The sequence below is a fragment of the Taudactylus pleione genome, unplaced genomic scaffold, assembly GCF_031769625.1.
Source record: "Taudactylus pleione unplaced genomic scaffold, aTauple2 ptg000906l, whole genome shotgun sequence".
Lineage (NCBI taxonomy): Eukaryota > Metazoa > Chordata > Amphibia > Anura > Myobatrachidae > Taudactylus > Taudactylus pleione.
The window spans coordinates 1,967,715-1,988,320 of record NW_028285307.1 but is presented as its reverse complement, the minus strand read 5'-3'; the positions used below and the strand labels follow the sequence as shown (position 1 = coordinate 1,988,320).

The 20,606-nt window shown below is 51.1% G+C and overlaps 1 protein-coding gene across 1 annotated transcript; it reads left to right on the top strand.

The window, feature by feature from the left end:
- The first annotated feature begins 1,372 nt into the window (after positions 1 to 1,372).
- On the top strand, positions 1,373 to 19,011 carry HCST (hematopoietic cell signal transducer). Its single transcript, XM_088459363.1, has 4 exons — positions 1,373 to 1,541; positions 5,644 to 5,667; positions 14,943 to 15,083; positions 18,389 to 19,011. Exons 1-4 carry the CDS (start codon positions 1,487 to 1,489, stop codon positions 18,424 to 18,426), a joined length of 258 nt encoding a protein of 85 aa, XP_088315489.1. The 5' UTR covers positions 1,373 to 1,486; the 3' UTR covers positions 18,427 to 19,011.
- The last annotated feature ends 1,595 nt before the right edge of the window (positions 19,012 to 20,606 follow it).

Below are 20,606 nucleotides of genomic sequence, written 5' to 3'. Positions count from 1 at the left end.
TCAGCCTGTTACCACCGCTAAGAAGTCATCCAAAAGAAAAGGCAAAAAGACGAATAGGAAAGGTGAACTTTAAGGCGCTTGGAATTCGCCGTCTGGAGGGGTGCATGATGTTAGAACTCTGGGCCTGATTCAGAGCCAGACGCTCTGAACGAGTGCCCGCTCTGAACCTTTGCGGTTTTTTTTCGGTAGTGGCCTCTTGGACGCTTGCATAGCTGTGGGTTACCACCCACAGCTTTTGCGAGTGTCCATGATGATGGTCGCGATGGTTAAGACCATCGTGACCATCGGGCTTGCAACGAGACCCTTGTGGTAGAGTCTCGTTGCCGCAAGCCCTGGAGTGCTTTTGGCTCTATCAGAGCCAAAAGCACTCCCACTGACATCACTAGTGATATCAGTGGGGCCGGCCCCAGACGGTAGGCGTTCCCATGGGAACGCCTCCATCTGGGCAGCAACGCCCCCAGCACACCCACCAAAGGGGGCGTGCTGTCACTCACCATTGACAGCACGCCCCTTTTGGTGCAAGACCCATAACGACGGCTTGGCCGTCGTTATTCGGGACTCGCGCATGCGCACGACGGAGCAGCCGCCGTCGTGCGCATGCGCACTTGCCCAACATCGACCCGCTTGCGAGCGGGTCTGAATTAGGCCCTCTGTTTTGCCTTGTCCCTCTGCAGTATGAATCCCTGCCACCAGGGGTCATCTGTCCTCTGGTTATGTGAGTTGCAGTACTGGTTCTTACCAGAGGTGCTGCTCTTTGGACTTTGTTTTGTGCCCAGGTGTTAGGTAATAATTACTCAACTACCAGCAAGGACTACATCTGACAGCTGGCTATTTAAGGGGTTAATCCAATTAGGTGCGAGTTGCTGTTTTCTCTGTGAATTCGCATTTTGAAATCCAATTTAGCAACTCGCACTGAACCAGTCAGAGTAAAACTCAAATTTTTCCATTCGCACCTCCCTGAGGCTGAGAGATGGAGGGAAAAAAATCTTAATTTTACGGTTAAAATGTCGGGACACTGTGCTGAGCCTCTTGAACACCTCCCCTAATAACTAATTAGGCAATGGGAGGTTTCCAATTAGCTTAATTAGTCCAATAATTACGTAATTTTTGGGGGTTAAAAAACAAATGGCCTTAAATTACTGGGTGATAATTCATCCCATCCACATCTTAGATGCGCATTGTGACATTGTGATAGATAGATCCCATAAATAAATACTGCAAATTCCCATTGTCATGTTATCGGCCTGTAGAGATGAACTGTGAGAGAATATAGAGAAGAGGGGACGGGCAGCAGAGGATGAGTATGTAGCGTGTGGAGGGCAGGGAGGAAGTAAGTCTCACTCTGGATGAAGAATCTGTCTCATTAGTTCACCGCTGTTAAGTGTTAGAGGGGAAGACAATAACCACTTGTGACATCCTGTTTAATGAGCAGAACGCACAGGACGGTGGGGGGCGACTGGCAGAGAGAACCGGGCACAGTGAAACAATGAAGGAGACATTGGCGAGCATCTTGTATGCCTTCCTTTTCTGCCTACCCATGGGTGAGAACAATTCTGTCACACTATCCAGTTAGACCGGCGAGAATGGGATAATGTAACAAGGAGTAGACGGAGAGCCCTTGTCTGGGCGAAGCTTTCAGGGGCTTGGGAGGGGGCAGAGGGGGAAGGAGATGCTTATATGTGTGACAAAATGTACTGTGGTGTGGATCGTATACTGTGACTAACACCCTTTATACCAATCTAGATTCATTTACATTTCGGAGGAAATACCATTGGTCCTCAGAGTTGCTATAAGACGGAATATTTCCAGATTGTTTTTGTTTTTTTAGTTTCAACTTTTTGTTTTTCCCATGATTGAGTTAGTAGCTGACCCTACATTACGCTGACTCCTCTGCGACTATTTAATGACTTAAGTCGCTGACAAACACAAGGAGGATTGAGCAATATTTCCATAGCAATTTTAATGCGTTGTTTTTTTTTCCTTGAAGCTTCAGTTGCATTTTGATGTTGTTGCCTGTAAATCAGAATTTTATGCAGAATCGTTCAGCACTGTATGAGGTAGAAGAAAGAGCAGATTGTGCATCAATTCAACAAACAGTTCTAGGGGTTTGCCCAATATCTAATAGGATAATTATGAGAGTGGGATGAAAGGTAGGAGAGGAAGGTTGGCTGGAATTGTCATGTAGTTAGAAAGTTTTAGATCTCAGACCTGATATACTGTACAATATCTGATCACAGAAAACAATTATATATATATTATATTTTATGCACTTATAGAGCAATGTCCTTTGAATTATGTAGTGTTATAAAATTACAATGGCAAGCTGTTATTCTCACCGTGCTAATTATATGAGGTCACTGTGCATCTCATTTACAAATCGCGTTGGTATTTTTGCGCTTCAGAAGTGACCCCCTCTATGCTCAGATCCACCCTATATAACAGTTTTTACACTCACATAAGGGGCTGATAGAGACCCGGAGACATTATCAGCTACTGTAACTATACACCTGATTCTCTTACATATTAAGCTCATTTAGGACGGGCCATTATTACCTTCTGTGTCCTGTCACTGTATGTAATGTGTTTCTGTCATGCTCAATGTATTGCGCTATGTAATAAGTCAGCGCTGTATCGGTGAAGCCATTGTTCCTCATTCATTCTGGGATCATTTAGTTAGAAACACAAATGAATTAGACAGAGCGCGTCACTATATTCTATCAATATTAGAAAGGTAAAAGATAATAGCTACAGTAAGATTAACCTATCACACCTGTAAATGACAGTACAAGACCTGTATGGCTGTTATAGATCACATGCATGCTGTATGTCTGCAGGGTAATAACGTCATACGTGCAGAATGCGTGGGCACTAATCGCAATACACCCATTCTGCAGTTATTTCCATATATGTCACATTAAGTACATATTTATATATTAGACTTTAGAAAATCATTACCTTCTGTGACACTGGGGCAGATGCACTAAACCTTGGATAGTGATAAAGTGGAGAGATATAAAGTACCAACCAATCAGCTCCCATCTGTTTAAAACACAGCGTGCAACATGACAGTTAGGAGCTGATTGGATGGTACTTTATCACTCTCCACTTTATCACTGTCCAAGGATTAGTACATCTCCCCCATTGCCTGCTTTTGTAAGGCCAACGTGTCATTTAAATTGTAGCCTATTATATACGGCTTACTGTAGTTTTCCATAGGGGCACCATGAGAAATGCCAGGGTCAGTTTAGGAAGAGCGGCCGCACTGGGTGTGGGAGTGGCCGTGATGCCACATTGTGAATTTCTTGCCTTCGCAGCAGAGCGGTACTGGAGGTGGCACGTTGGGCGTGTGCCGGCATCACTTCGCCAATCTCAGGCTTCCAGACATGACTGGGTCTTGGCAGCTTGTACCCACCCACCCCTCTGCCCCAGCATCTCTGCTTCTCCCAAAGTCATACTTGCCTACATTGTAGTACTCTTTTGCGGGAGACTTGGAGAGAGGAGAAAGATCAGGTCGTGATGGGGGCGGGGCCTGACATCTTGCATCATTAGGCCCCGCCCCCTTCGCGACAAATTGCCGCGATTGGCGTAGATTTGCATAAGGGGCGGGGCTAAATGATGCGATTCCCGCAGAATCGCGTCATTAAGCCCTGCCCCCTACACAGAGACCCGCGAGTGCTGCGGAAGTTCTCCGCATTCTGCCCACTTCACTAGGAAGTGGGCAGAAAGCGGGAGAAATGCCTACCCTTCCGGGGGTGCGGGGGGTTACCCGAAAAATCGGGAGCCTCCCGGCGAAAACCGGGAGGGTAGGCATGTATGCCCAAAGTCACCTTAAGGGGAAAAGTCAGAGGAATTTCTCTCCATGTGGCTAAGGAATTCCATTCAGATAAAGTATGGTCGTCATGTGTGATGTTTTCCACACCTGGGGCGTGTTGCATCGCGCCGCTCTTCCCATGCATGCCGGCGTTACCGGCGTTGGTAAAGGCGTTGGTGATCTCTTGGTAAGAGCGGCTCTTTGCGATGTAGGGAGTTCCGGCACTGTGACCCAGAAACCCTCTGGTGTCCTGCACATGCGCAGAAGGATGCGCGTGCCGCGGGGGGTTCTGGAAGAGATCCGATCAGATCCATAGAGTTCTATAGGGTAACGCCATCAGGAAGATGGCGTCACCCACTGCAACCAAGCACCGATGTGCATCGCATTCCAGGCCCCAGTGTGCATCGCATTCCAGGCCCCGGGGTATATGAGAAATGCTGTCACATCTGCATTTTCGGGGTTAGTCTGCATTTCTCCCTTTGTTGCATCCCGCCCCTGACATGTACATCCGGATACGTACACTGCACAAGCTGCATGTCTGCCCTGCAATTATTTCACATGTGTATTGCGTGTTTATAGTATTTATTATGCAGCATGTATGAGTATGTGAAGTAATTGCAGTGCACGTGCTCTCAGGTATGTATGGCTGGTGCAGGGTTGCCTACCCTCCCGATTTGGGCGGGAGCCTCCCGATAATCGGGTGCAGCTCCCGCCCCCCCGGAAAGGCAGGCAAGCCTCCCGGCAGCCGGCAATCCCCCCGACATCTCCCGCAACTTACTCTTAACCCCCGCTTTGAGGGCAGCCAGTGACGCGATTCACGTCATTTTGACCCCGCCCCCTGCCTCACAATGCCTGTATTATCGGCATTGTGTGGCGGGGGCGGGGCCAAAATGACGCGATCGCGTTACCCCGCCCCCGTGATGCCAACAAACGGCAGGCACCCGTCCGGACACGCCCCCTTTTTCGGCCACGCCCCCGGCTGCCCTGCCTATCTGGCTTCTCCCTCCCGGAAGGAGCAGCCAGAAAGTCGGCAACTATGGGCTGGTGTGGTCGCCCTAGTTGTGAGTCTCAAAAATAGCCTGTTACATGACAGGAGCTGATCGGTTAGTACTTTATCTCTCTCCATGGCTTAGTACATAGGGCCTGAATCAGGGCCGTCCTTCTGTTTTTTTAGTGCAGCCTCCTGGTCACACACACTGTCACACACACACACTCACACTCACACACTGTTACACACACTGTCACACACACACTGTCACACACTCACACACACTGTTACACACACTGTCACACACACACACTGTCACACACACACACACACACTCACACACTGTTACACACACTGTCAAACACACACACACACTGTCACACACACTCACTCACACACTGTCACACACAAACACAGTCACACACACACACAAACACTGTCACACACACACACACTGCCACACACACACTGTCACACACACTGTCACACACAAACACACACACACACTGTCACACACAAACACAGTCACACACACACGACTCTCTTCTGGGTGTCCGTGCAGCTTATTTCCTGTACGTGCTGATAGATTTGCGTCGCAGTGTACAGAATGGAGGCGATGCTCGGGGAGAAGCCGGAGTTTGCGTCCTGATACAATGGTGCACATCCTCGTCGTTGGGACCTAATGGTGTTTGTATCCTCTTGTTATAGGAGTGAGAATATTTACGTGAATTAAAAAAAACGGCTACACAGAATGTTTTATTACAGCGAGTTATTACAGACATCAGATGAGGTGGTTCCATGTGACCCAGCTCTGTCACTAATTCCTCTCCTTTTTATTTTCTAGTGTTTGCAGCATCTCCTGAGACCGGTAAATAACAATCTCATATATTCCGCTCGCTATTGTCTGTCCTTTGTACGTGAATAATAAAATGTCTGTGTTATGTGTCTCTGCCTGTGTATGTCATAGTGTGGCTGACGCTGTAACACCTGGTCACCTGTGTATTAGATGCACTGGTGCTGGAAACGTCCGTCAGGGGCTCATTCACTACCATACAAAACTGCGTATGCAATAGTGATTACGCACCCAGTTCAACAGCGATAGTATGTTAATCCATTGCGATCGCTGCCCCATCGTACCACTACACAAGGACGCCCACTGTACCTTGCACACAAGACTGCGAATCCATCGGTACAACCGAGTACCATCGCAGCCTCCCCTGGCTGTGGCATCAGCCCCCCGCTAGATAGGGCCCAGTGCTGGTTCTGGATATTACAGGAGAACCCTACGCATATTTTCCCCTATAAGTCCAGAACCAGGACAGGATCAGAGCCCAGTGCTGGTCGTTGTAAGATCAGAGCCCAGAGGATCAGAGCCCAGTGCTGCCCTTCTGCTCCACGGGAGGTTTCTGTCCTCCCTGAGCTTGCCTTAGGACACCTGCGTTACGGTTTGACAGATGTACTGCCCTAGTCAAACTCCCCTACGCAATATTTCCCCTGTATTTGCACAACCATGACTGGCTATGAAAAGTCCAGGGCTGGTTCTGTTTTAGGGGGGGACCCCACAAATTAAAAAAAAAAATTGAACTCTTTCTAAGCTTGTTACAGTAAGATACATGGATGCATCTCAATGATGTATGCATCTACCGTATCTGTGTCAATCCGACCTGCTCATGCTAAAATCGAGAGCATAAAGCAGGTCTATTCATGTGGGAATTTGAAGTTTGATTTGAAGTTCGATTTTGTGCTTGATTTCAAATCGAACAATAGTAATTAAGGGATTTGTGTGTTAGTCTATGTAAAAGTACAGATGTTTTTACGATGTTTAATTTTGAGTATGATTTGAGTAAAATTCAATTTTGAGTGGGATTTTACATTCGATTTAGCCTTTAGTAAATATCCAAATGCTAAATCGAATGAAAATCGAGTGTAAATCGAATGTCAAATCACACTAAAATCAAAATTGACCTTTAGGAAATTTACCCCTAAGTGTATCAGAGCCGTTACTAGACTTTTTTGTGCCCTGTGCCAGAAAGATCATTGGTGCCCCACCACCCCAATTATTTTTCAAATATGGATATAAGAAATGCACCTGAAAAAGGGCCATGGCAGAGATAGGGGAGGCCAGGAGATGCTGGGGATAAATAGGGACATAACACAGTGCACCTGAGAGAGGGCCATGGCATCATGGGGAAGGGCCAGGGAAGAGATAGGGGAGGCCAGGAGATGCTGGGGATAAATAGGGACATAATATAGTGCACCTGAGAGAGGGCCATGGCCTCATGGGGAAGGGCCAGGGAAGAGATAGGGGAGGCCAGGAGATGCTGGGGATAAATAGGGACATAATATAGTGCACCTGTGAGAGGGCCATGGCCTCATGGGGAAGGGCCAGGGAAGAGATAGGGGAGGCCAGGAGATGCTGGGGATAAATAGGGACATAATATAGTGCACCTGAGAGAGGGCCAAGGCCTCATGGGGAAGGACCAGGGAAGAGACAGGGGAGGCCAGGAGATGCTGGGGATAAATAGGGACATAATATAGTGCACCTGAGAGAGGGCCATGGCCTCATGGGGAAGGACCAGGGAAGAGACAGGGGAGGCCAGGAGATGCTGGGGATAAATAGGACATAATATAGTGCACCTGAGAGAGGGCCATGGCCTCATGGGGAAGGGCCAGGGAAGAGATAGGGGCAGCCAGGAGATGCTGGGGATAAATAGGTACATAATATAGCGCACCTGAGAGAGGGCCATGGCCTCATGGGGAAGGGCCAGGGAAGAGATAGGGGAGGCCAGGAGATGCTGGGGATAAATAGGGACATAATATAGTGCACCTGAGAGAGGGCCATGGCCTCATGGGGAAGGGCCAGGGAAGAGATAGGGGAGGCCAGGAGATGCTGGGGATAAATAGGGACATACTATAGTGCACCTGAGGAAGGGCCATGGCCTCATGGGGAAGGGCCAGGGAAGAGATAGGGGAGGCCAGGAGATGCTGGGGATAAATAGGGACATAATATAGTGCACCTGAGAGAGGGCCATGGCCTCATGGGGAAGGGCAAGGGAAGAGACAGCGGAGGCCAGGAGATGCTGGGGATAAATAGGAACATACTATAGTGCACCTGAGAGGGCCGTGGCCTCATGGGGAAGGGCCAGGGAAGAGATAGGGGAGGCCAGGAGATGCTGGGGATAAATAGGGACATAATATAGTGCACCTGAGAGAGGGCCATGGCCTCATGGGGAAGGGCCAGGGAAGAGATAGGGGAGACCAGGAGATGCTGGGGATAAATAGGGACATAATATAGTGCACCTGAGAGAGGGCCATGGCCTCATGGGGAAGGGCCAGGGAAGAGATAGGGGAGGCCAGGAGATGCTGGGGATAAATAGGGACATAATATAGTGCACCTCAGAGAGGGCCGTGGCCTCATGGGGAAGGGCCAGGGAAGAGAGGGGAGGCCAGGAGATGCTGGGGATAAATAGGGACATAATATAGTGCACCTGAGAGAGGGCCATGGCCTCATGGGGAAGGGCCAGGGAAGAGACAGGGGAGGCCAGGAGATGCTGGGGATAAATAGGGACATAATATAGTGCACCTGGGAGAGGGCCATGGCCTCATGGGGAAGGGCCAGGGAAGAGATAGGAGAGACCAGGAGATGCTGGGGATAAATAGGGACATAATATAGTGCACCTGGGAGAGGGCCATGGCCTCATGGGGAAGGGTCAGGGAAGAGATAGGGGAGGCCAGGAGACGCTGGGGATAAATAGGGACATAATATAGTGCATCTGAGAGAGGGCCATGGCCTCATGGGGAAGGGCCAGGGAAGAGATAGGAGAGGCCAGGTGACGCTGGGGATAAATAGGGACATAATATAGTGCACCTGAGAGAGGGCCATGGCCTCATGGGGAAGGGCCAGGGAAGAGATAGGGCAGGCCAGGAGACGCTGGGGATAAATAGGGACATAATATAGTGCACCTGAGAGAGGGCCATGGCCTCATGGGGAAGGGCCAGGGAAGAGATAGGGGAGGCCAGTAGATGCTGGGGATAAATAGGGACATAATATAGTGCACCTGAGAGAGGGCCATGGCCTAATGGGGAAGGGCCAGGGAAGAGATAGGGGAGGCCAGGAGCTGCTGGGGATAAATAGGGACATAATACAGTGCACCTGAAAGAGGGCCATGGCCTCATGGGGAAGGGCCAGGGAAAAGATTGGGGAGGCCAGGAGATGCTGGGGATAAATAGGGACATAATATAGTGCACCTGAGAGAGGGCCATGGCCTCATGGGGAAGGGCCAGGGAAGAGATAGGGGAGGCCAGGAGATGCTGACGATAAATAGGGACATAATATAGTGCACCTGAGAGAGGGCCATGGCCTCATTGGGAAGGGACAGGGAAGAGATAGGGGAGGCCAGGAGATGCTGGGGATAAATAGGGACATACTATAGTGCACCTGAGGAAGGGCCATGGCCTCATGGGGAAGGGCCAGGGAAGAGATAGGGGAGGCCAGGAGATGCTGGGGATAAATAGGGACATAATATAGTGCACCTGAGCGAGGGCCATGGCCTCATGGTGAAGGGCAAGGGAAGAGACAGGGGAGGCCAGGAGATGCTGGGGATAAATAGGAACATACTATAGTGCACCTGAGAGGGCCGTGGCCTCATGGGGAAGGGCCAGGGAAGAGATAGGGGAGGCCAGGAGATGCTGGGGATAAATAGGGACATAATATAGTGCACCTGAGAGAGGGCCATGGCCTCATGGGGAAGGGCCAGGGAAGAGAGGGGAGGCCAGGAGATGCTGGGGATAAATAGGGACATAATATAGTGCCACTGAGAGAGGGCCGTGGCCTCATGGGGAAGGGCCAGGGAAGAGATAGGGGAGGCCAGGAGATGCTGGGGATAAATAGGGACATAATATAGTGCACCTGGGAGAGGGCCATGGCCTCATGGGGAAGGGCCAGGGAAGAGATAGGAGAGGCCAGGAGATGCTGGGGATAAATAGGGACATAATATAGTGCACCTGGGAGAGGGCCATGGCCTCATGGGGAAGGGCCAGGGAAGAGATAGGGGAGGCCAGGAGACGCTGGGGATAAATAGTGACATAATATAGTGCATCTGAGAGAGGGCCATGGCCTCATGGGGAAGGGCCAGGGAAGAGATAGGAGAGGCCAGGTGACGCTGGGGAAAAATAGGGACATAATATAGTGCACCTGAGAGAGGGCCATGGCCTCATGGGGAAGGGCCAGGGAAGAGATAGGGCAGGCCAGGAGACGCTGGGGATAAATAGGGACATAATATAGTGCACCTGAGAGAGGGCCATGGCCTCATGGGGAAGGGCCAGGGAAGAGATAGGCGAGGCCAGGAGATGCTGGGGATAAATAGGGACATAATATAGTGCACCTGAGAGAGGGCCAGGGCCTCATGGGGAAGGACCAGGGAAGAGACAGGGGAGGCCAGGAGATGCTGGGGATAAATAGGGACATAATATAGTGCACCTGAGAGAGGGCCATGGCCTCATGGGGAAGGACCAGGGAAGAGACAGGGGAGGCCAGGAGATGCTGGGGATAAATAGGACATAATATAGTGCACCTGAGAGAGGGCCATGGCCTCATGGGGAAGGGCCAGGGAAGAGATAGGGGCAGCCAGGAGATGCTGGGGATAAATAGGTACATAATATAGCGCACCTGAGAGAGGGCCATGGCCTCATGGGGAAGGGCCAGGGAAGAGATAGGGGAGGCCAGGAGATGCTGGGGATAAATAGGGACATAATATAGTGCACCTGAGAGAGGGCCATGGCCTCATGGGGAAGGGCCAGGGAAGAGATAGGGGAGGCCAGGAGATGCTGGGGATAAATAGGGACATACTATAGTGCACCTGAGGAAGGGCCATGGCCTCATGGGGAAGGGCCAGGGAAGAGATAGGGGAGGCCAGGAGATGCTGGGGATAAATAGGGACATACTATAGTGCACCTGAGGAAGGGCCATGGCCTCATGGGGAAGGGCCAGGGAAGAGATAGGGGAGGCCAGGAGATGCTGGGGATAAATAGGGACATAATATAGTGCACCTGAGAGAGGGCCATGGCCTCATGGGGAAGGGCAAGGGAAGAGACAGGGGAGGCCAGGAGATGCTGGGGATAAATAGGAACATACTATAGTGCACCTGAGAGGGCCGTGGCCTCATGGGGAAGGGCCAGGGAAGAGATAGGGGAGGCCAGGAGATGCTGGGGATAAATAGGGACATAATATAGTGCACCTGAGAGAGGGCCATGGCCTCATGGGGAAGGGCCAGGGAAGAGATAGGGGAGACCAGGAGATGCTGGGGATAAATAGGGACATAATATAGTGCACCTGAGAGAGGGCCATGGCCTCATGGGGAAGGGCCAGGGAAGAGATAGGGGAGGCCAGGAGATGCTGGGGATAAATAGGGACATAATATAGTGCACCTGAGAGAGGGCCGTGGCCTCATGGGGAAGGGCCAGGGAAGAGAGGGGAGGCCAGGAGATGCTGGGGATAAATAGGGACATAATATAGTGCACCTGAGAGAGGGCCATGGCCTCATGGGGAAGGGCCAGGGAAGAGACAGGGGAGGCCTGGAGATGCTGGGGATAAATAGGGACATACTATAGTGCACCTGAGAGAGGGCCGTGGCCTCATGGGGAAGGGCCAGGGAAGAGATAGGGGAGGCCAGGAGATGCTGGGGATAAATAGGGACATACTATAGTGCACCTGGGAGAGGGCCATGGCCTCATGGGGAAGGGCCAGGGAAGAGATAGGAGAGGCCAGGAGATGCTGGGGATAAATAGGGACATAATATAGTGCACCTGGGAGAGGGCCATGGCCTCATGGGGAAGGGTCAGGGAAGAGATAGGGGAGGCCAGGAGACGCTGGGGATAAATAGGGACATAATATAGTGCATCTGAGAGAGGGCCATGGCCTCATGGGGAAGGGCCAGGGAAGAGATAGGAGAGGCCAGGTGACGCTGGGGATAAATAGGGACATAATATAGTGCACCTGAGAGAGGGCCATGGCCTCATGGGGAAGGGCCAGGGAAGAGATAGGGCAGGCCAGGAGACGCTGGGGATAAATAGGGACATAATATAGTGCACCTGAGAGAGGGCCATGGCCTCATGGGGAAGGGCCAGGGAAGAGATAGGGGAGGCCAGGAGATGCTGGGGATAAATAGGGACATAATATAGTGCACCTGAGAGAGGGCCATGGCCTCATGGGGAAGGGCCAGGGAAAAGATTGGGGAGGCCAGGAGATGCTGGGGATAAATAGGGACATAATATAGTGCACCTGAGAGAGGGCCATGGCCTCATGGGGAAGGGCCAGGGAAGAGATAGGGGAGGCCAGGAGATGCTGGGGATAAATAGGGACATAATATAGTGCACCTGAGAGAGGGCCATGGCCTCATTGGGAAGGGACAGGGAAGAGATAGGGGAGGCCAGGAGATGCTGGGGATAAATAGGGACATACTATAGTGCACCTGAGGAAGGGCCATGGCCTCATGGGGAAGGGCCAGGGAAGAGATAGGGGAGGCCAGGAGATGCTCGGGATAAATAGGGACATAATATAGTGCACCTGAGCGAGGGCCATGGCCTCATGGTGAAGGGCAAGGGAAGAGACAGGGGAGGCCAGGAGATGCTGGGGATAAATAGGAACATACTATAGTGCACCTGAGAGGGCCGTGGCCTCATGGGGAAGGGCCAGGGAAGAGATAGGGGAGGCCAGGAGATGCTGGGGATAAATAGGGACATAATATAGTGCACCTGAGAGAGGGCCATGGCCTCATGGGGAAGGGCCAGGGAAGAGAGGGGAGGCCAGGAGATGCTGGGTATAAATAGGGACATAATATAGTGCACCTGAGAGAGGGCCGTGGCCTCATGGGGAAGGGCCAGGGAAGAGATAGGGGAGGCCAGGAGATGCTGGGGATAAATAGGGACATAATATAGTGCACCTGGTAGAGGGCCATGGCCTCATGGGGAAGGGCCAGGGAAGAGATAGGAGAGGCCAGGAGATGCTGGGGATAAATAGGGACATAATATAGTGCACCTGGGAGAGGGCCATGGCCTCATGGGGAAGGGCCAGGGAAGAGATAGGGGAGGCCAGGAGACGCTGGGGATAAATAGTGACATAATATAGTGCATCTGAGAGAGGGCCATGGCCTCATGGGGAAGGGCCAGGGAAGAGATAGGAGAGGCCAGGTGACGCTGGGGATAAATAGGGACATAATATAGTGCACCTGAGAGAGGGCCATGGCCTCATGGGGAAGGGCCAGGGAAGAGATAGGGGAGGCCAGGAGACGCTGGGGATAAATAGGGACATAATATAGTGCACCTGAGAGAGGGCCATGGCCTCATGGGGAAGGGCCAGGGAAGAGATAGGGGAGGCCAGGAGATGCTGGGGATAAATAGGGTCATAATATAGTGCACCTGAGAGAGGGCCATGGCCTAATGGGGAAGGGCCAGGGAAGAGATAGGGGAGGCCAGGAGCTGCTGGGGATAAATAGGGACATAATACAGTGCACCTGAAAGAGGGCCATGGCCTCATGGGGAAGGGCCAGGGAAAAGATTGGGGAGGCCAGGAGATGCTGGGGATAAATAGGGACATAATATAGTGCACCTGAGAGAGGGCCATGGCCTCATGGGGAAGGGCCAGGGAAGAGATAGGGGAGGCCAGGAGATGCTGGGGATAAATAGGGACATAATATAGTGCACCTGAGAGAGGGCCATGGCTTCATGGGGAAGGGCCAGGGAAGAGATGGGGAGGCCAGGAGATGCTGGAAATAAATAGGGACATAATATAGTGCACCTGAGAGAGGGTCATGGCCTCATGGGGAAGGGCCAGGGAAGAGATAGGGGAGGCCAGGAGATGCTGGGGATAAAAGATGAGGGAGCTACAAGTGAGAATGATAATAAACAGAAAAGTGACAGGCCCAAACAGTGCCCCCTGCCCTGCAGTGCCCATTGCCATGGCACTGGTCGCACTACCCTAGTTACGGCCCTGAAGTGTATGCCATGTAGTTTATATGTCCCAGACGGCGATCTGAGAAAAACGAAGACTCCTTTCATGTAAGGTTCTTATATCGGTGAGAGGACGAATCCTTCTGCATCCTGGATATACTGTATATATAGGGAAAGGTCTCAGTTATACAGGCAGTGAATGTGAAGATCATGGGTCTCATTCAGAGATGGACGCAATGGCGATTACGTACGCAGATTGAGCAATTGTTAGCCATTGCGCATGTGTATAAGACGCACTGCATATGCGCAGTGATCGCATTCCGATTACAGACACACAGAGGAATCCATCACAAAGTGAGTGACAGGCTGTCAGCGTTTGGGGAAGCTAATGGGGGGTGGGTAATAAAACGCAGGCGTGTCTGACCGTCTATACTCCATTACATGGGCGTGCATAAATTAGCCATTGCTATTACATACACAGTATGCGAGCTCTCTGCGCGTCAGGTGAGCTGCCAGGTCTGCGGATGGTCGCAAGGGCAAGATGGCTGCTCGATGTGCATCGATGTTACCGATATTTGCGCAGGTATGCGATGTCGTACACATGCAATCGCATTAGTTCCTGTCTTTGAATTAGGGGCTCAATTCAGACCCGCTCGCTAGATGCGTTCGCTCGCTTGATGCGTATGCAAATCTGGCTAACTAACAGCAAGGCAGGCGATCGCACGACAAGGCATAAGCATGCCCACTATGTCTTGGCGTACGATTGCTCTATGTATGCAGATGCCCACCAGCCTGTCTTAAGATGCCCATTTGCGCACGTCATCTCCAGGAAGTGTACACTCCAGCCAGGTAACGTGTACTATGATGCAGCGCCTTAATTATGCACGCCTCTGAAATGGCGTTGAGACGCTCAGGCACGCCTGCGTTCACACCTCCACTCGCTCGTTTTCAAAGACCAGCCCCCGTCACCACTCACAAACGGCTTCTCCTGTCACTCACTCGGCTGAGCAGTCTATGCGCAGCGAGCGTACGCTACCCGTTCGCTCAGACTGGTTCGCGCACGCGCACTGCGATGCGTAGGCATGTGCACAATGCAAACATCGGCAGTCTGCGTGCGAACGCTTCCTAGCGAGCGGGTGTGAATCGGGCCATTGGCCCCATATTATCTTCCCCCACTAATCTAGTCATCTCTTGCAGGGTCAGCTTGTGGAGACTGTTACCGGATTGATACCGTGACTTTGGTTGGGGTGATCCTCGGAGACACGGCATTGACGGTCATTATAGTCCTGGTGGTGTACTTCTGCACGAAACAAAGCTTCAAAAAACGAGCGGAAATGGGTACGGTTACCGTGTAGGGGTGATATAGATATACATTTAAAAAATTGCTATTAAAGATACTTTAAAATGGGATTTGTCTCCTTAAAAACAACATAATAATGACTTTAGGCCCTCATTCAGAGCCGTACGCTCTGAGCAGAGCGCACGCTCTGAATGAGGGCCGTCCTCCATAACTATGGAGTGTCCTCCTGGACGCTCGTATAGCTGTGGGTCACCACCCAGAGCCTATACGAGCGTGCAGTTTGATGGCCGCGATGGTCGTGACCATCGCGACCATCGAAACTGCGAGCCGGAGCTTGCGGTTGAGATTTTCAACTGCAAGGCCCGGAGTGATTTTGGCTCTATCAGAGCCAAAATCACTCCCACTGACATCACTAGTGACATCACTAGTGATGTCACTAGTGACATCACTAGTGATGTCAGTGGGCCGGCTTCTGACGGTAGGCGTTCCCTTAGGAACGCCCCCGTCTGGGAGGCACGCCCCCGGCACGCCCACCAAAGGGGGCGTGCTGTCAATCAACATCGACAGCACGCCCCCTTTGATCAGACACAACGAGCGAAGGACTTTCCTTCGCTCGTCGCGTCTGGCGCATGCGCATGACGGAGCTCCCGCCGTCGTGCGCATGCACTGTGCACAACATCGACCCACTTGCGAGCGGACAGCCGCTCGCGAGTGGGTCTGAATCAGGGCCTTAGTTCCTTTCCCTGTGTGTAGAGAATTGGTCGTCCTGTTGCTGGGAGACAGCATTTTGGGACTTACGGCGAATGTGAGGATCCGTATTGTACGTCTTCAAGTGGGAAGCCGCATCGCCTACTGATTTTATACCAAGTGCCGCAATCATTTGTATCGGCATGTACACCTTTCATTAGATAAATTCTGAAGTTATATTCACAATAGTCAACATTTGTATTCTATTGTATTAACTTTAGTTTGTCATATTATTTTTTATAAAATTTGTACTTTGTGGAGTAATTTTTTTCAAAATCGTGATTGTTTTCTGCTGCTAAATTATGGACGTATCTAAGTTATTAATTGTCATCTTCTATAAAGATTCTGTCACTTTTGCTCATTCACAAAACCTTCATATATTTATTTTTTACTCACAAATGGTTTATTGAAGCGGATTCAGAGACGCGCGCAAATCGGATGCTCGGTAATAAATACAGATCTTCGCCTGTATTCACAGTCATGAGAATCAGATACCCCTTTACATACGCTCAACTCTAATTGGCCTGCGAGTCTGATTGACGCACCCTCAGGGCACTTCGACCCCCATTTATCATCGAAGTGCTCGCTACAAGGGTTATGCCCCCTTTTCTGGATTTAACAAACATGGCGAGAGCGATGCTTTACAAACAGCTGTAATCTTACGTTACCGCCATTTTTCAAGCATCGCTCTCGCTGTGTTCTAGATGGCATTAGTGATGCGGTCCCCATTGCCGGCAATGGAGACCCAGCGCTGCCTTTCCATCTTAATCGAAGCCTTCTAGGCACTGCCGGGTCCCCATGTCATGCACCGGAGCCCCGTCCCTGGCAGTGTTAGGCTGCCAGCAGACCAGTGGCGGACCTAGCGGAGGAGGAGGACTTCGCTGGGCTTCGCGGGCCCTCGCCGGAGGGGCAAGTATTGGCAAATACCAGTACATTTTTAAATTTGTATCACAGTGATGCTAAACGAAAAACTGCGCTGGTATTTACCATTGTTGATAAATGGGGGCCTTAGTTGCAGCCCAGTTGCACCCACCCAGCCGCAAGTCTAACACACCGGGAGTTGCAATTAGTTACATTTTGGACCTCATTCAGAGTCTCTCACAAGATGCGAGCGCTCGTATGCAATAAGGGGCCGGATATTGTAATGAATTGCTCGCACTGCGTCTCGTAAGGACGCCCACTATGTTTTAGCAAGCTACGGCAAAGTGCGCTCGCAAGTGTCTAAAGACGCCCCCTTTGCCACTCGCAACAGACGTCATCTCTGGGAAATGAAGGATTAATCGGGACCATCGAGAGCCATCGACTGCTCGCAGCCCTTGGGGTTGCCTTAGCCTGCCGCAAGCACTGCGATCAGTGCTGGCTGAAATACATGCAGATGACGTGTACAATGACGCTACTTTGCTAATTATGCATGCCTTTAAACGGCATTTTGGTGGCCTAACACGCCTGCATTCGCACAACCACTCCCCTGTTCACAAGCACCTTCCCCTCTTGCCACCCACAAACGGCCTTTCCTGTCAATAAACTATCGGGAGTCTCTTCCTGCTCGCAAGCCGTACAAGCGACGGATTTTGTGATCGCGAGGACTCGTACGCACATGCGCACAACGAAGTGCACGCATGCGTGGTCTGTTAACATCGTCCGCGTACGAGCGTGCGGCCGCTTGCGAGAGACTCTGAATGAGGTCCTTTATCCACTTGGCGCATGCGCAGTGAAAAAAAAAAAACAATTAGCAAGATCTGTCCGCAAAATGGGCCTATACGTAACTCTGTGTCTCTGTCACGTCTGTGCCTCTGTAACGTCTGTGCCTCTGTAACGTCTGTGCCTCTGTAACGCCTGTGCCTCTGTAACGTCTGTGCCTCTGTAACGTCTGTGTCTCTGTAACGTCTGTGCCTCTGTAACGTCTGTGTCTCTGTAATGTCTGTGCCTCTGTAACGTCTGTGCCTCTGTAACGTCTGTGTCTCTGTAACGTCTGTGTCTCTGTAACGCCTGTGCCTCTGTAACGTCTGTGTCTCTGTAACGTCTGTGTCTCTGTAACGCCTGTGTCTCTGTAACGCCTGTCTCTGTAACGCCTGTGTCTCTGTAACGTCTGTGTCTCTGTAACGTCTGTGTCTCTGTAACGTCTGTGCTTCTGTAACGTCTGGGTCTCTGTAACGTCTGTGTCTCTGTAACGTCTGTGCCTCTGTAACGTCTGGGTCTCTGTAACGTCTGTGTCTCTGTAACGTCTGTGCCTCTGTAACGTCTGGGCCTCTGTAACGTCTGGGTCTCTGTAACGTCTGTGTCTCTGTAACGTCTGTGCCTCTGTAACGTCTGTGTCTCTGTAACGTCTGTGCCTCTGTAACGTCTGTGCCTCTGTAACGTCTGTGTCTCTGTAACGTCTGTGTCTCTGTAACGTCTGTGTCTCTGTAACGTCTGGGTCTCTGTAACGTCTGTGTCTCTGTAACGTCTGTGCCTCTGTAACGTCTGTGTCTCTGTAACGTCTGTGCCTCTGTAACGTCTGTGCCTCTGTAACGTCTGTGCCTCTGTAACGCAGAATACTAAGTGTTTTGTCATGCGATCTGTAAGTTCAAACTTTTGTCCTTTTCCTTTCTTCCAGACGACAAGAAAGTCTACATGAACATGCCGACCAGATAGTGACCTACAGTATTTGCCTCTGAGACTCCTTCTGGCTCTTTTAAAGTTTCATTAAATGCCTTTTTTCAACCCCATTCATAAAAATAGCTCAATAGACATTCTTATGTATCTGCTGCATTGTAACAAACCGCTTGGAATTCAACCACCCCGCTGGACTCCACACTAGAGGCTCCAGATCAGATGCCGAGAAGGCTGGAATCGGGGAAGGGTCACACATGACCCGACATAGGACAACATAAGTATGTGGGCAGCAGGCAGCCCCAAGCTTCACCAACTTACCACCTCTGTGTACTAATGGATGCCTGCCAAACCCTCATCCTTCTTATATCCTGGCATTAAATATCTCATACAGATGGGAAGATATGGAGGTCGGGACAAAGGATGTGTTATTTTAAGTCTGAGCCTGGATGAAGTTAAGTGGTATGCAGTCGGGAAGCCGGCGGACCAAATCCCGACAGCCGGCTTCCCGACTGTCATATCCCGGCAAGGGTCTAAAGACAGGCGTCGATATGCCGACGCCTGTCATCAGACTTACGCCGGGATCCCAATGCCCGGCATCCCGATCGAAGGGAAGCCGCGCGCTGATCGCAGATAGCCGCGCGGGGGGGGGGGAGGGTTAGGTTTAGGGTTCCTGGGGGGGACTTAGGGTTAGGAACCATCCCGGGAGCTTAGGTTTATGCTAGGGTGGCTTAGCATTAGGCACCCCCGAGGAGGACTTAGGTTTAGGCGGTGGGGAAGCGGGGGTTAGCTTTAGGCACTTTGAAGGGGGATCAGGGTTAGGCACTGGGGGGGAAGGTTAGGGTTAGGGACTCCCGGAGAGGCTTAAGGTTAGGCACCGCCCTCCCTGGGAGGGTTAGGGTTGGGCTAGGGGAAAGGGGGGTTTGTGTCAGGACCCCTCGGGGGGGAGGTTAGGGTTAGGAACCCCCCGGGAGGGTTAGGGTGCGGGGAGGGGGGTTTAGGTTTAGGCACCCCTGGGGGGAGGTTAGGGTTAGGCACTAGGGGAGAGGTTAGAGTTTGGCACCCCTAAGGGAGGGTTAGGGTTAGTGGGGAGAGGGGAGGGTGAGGGTAAATACTCACCTCAGTCGGGATCTTCAGCTGCTGGCCTTCCGGTGTCTGTATTTCATCCACCAGGCTTAGGTCCGGCGGTAATACATACCGATTCCAAAATCAACCATAATCAACTTTAAGTACTGTAGATATACCCCCTGGTCACAAATCAGTGATTAGGTTGAACCATTGGATAGCTCTTTACCGATTTGCCCCAATACAGCTTCATGTGTGCGACCAAAACACCCAAATAACCTGATCAGTGCAATTGTCATCAGTTGGCCTCTGGATGTAATTACCCACGAAACCAGACTTTGGGTCATCGTGGGATACAACAACCACAGCCTCATATTGGTAGAGCCATTCTCTAAATCACACTCTACTCCAAATACAATAGCCGGTGGATTGCGGAATGTACCGGTGTTACCTCCATTAAGTTGCTAGATTTAAAGCAGCAACTTTTCTAAAGAGGAATCCAACCTAGTTTTGCATTAAAAAAAACAAAGAAAATTTGCTGCTTTAAATCTCGTGGCTAAATTACTGAAACCCCGGTACTTTCCGCAATCCGTAGGCTATGACTTTTGGCCGTGTGTCTTCATTATGCTCATCTATAACACGTAGCAAACCCAAAAGCCTGATTCTCCCTGCTCCATTTAAATATATTCTCCTTTACGAAACATGTACATTTTCATACCAGAGAAAGTCATAGACTTGCCATGAATAGAGACTAATATAACGTTGTGTTTCACAGCAAACTTGTCTGTGTCATGGAGGCCTATAGAGAGCTGGCCCAGGCCCCGGTTATTTTCTCAGGAGGCATGGCCAAGTCCACCTTAGGAATAAAGCATTGTGGTGCTGCGCGCTGGAGAGGTAGCGCTGTGAGCCTCAGTCAGGGGCAAATCCAGGAGGGGCATGGTCAGTGTTATTACTCTCCCCCGGCCTGCACAGGCAGAGGAGACTGGGCTGCAGAGAGGGTCAGCTGTCAGCTAAGAAGGAGGGTGGTGGTGGATCTGGGTACCTCCAACAAGCCCTGGCCCGCGTAATTAGTACCCCTCCTCTTGGTGACCCTGATGTCATGGTAAACCTATTCATTATTATTATTATTATTATTATTTGCAATATTTCTTATTCTC

Bases quoted from the DNA above. Each gene is read 5' to 3' on its own strand.
- HCST (XM_088459363.1), top strand. From the start codon at position 1,487: ATGAAGGAGACATTGGCGAGCATCTTGTATGCCTTCCTTTTCTGCCTA. The intron at 1,542-5,643 runs GTGAGAACAATT...TTTATTTTCTAG, and splicing joins CCTTTTCTGCCTACCCATGG to TGTTTGCAGCATCTCCTGAG. The intron at 5,668-14,942 runs GTAAATAACAAT...CATCTCTTGCAG, and splicing joins TGCAGCATCTCCTGAGACCG to GGTCAGCTTGTGGAGACTGT.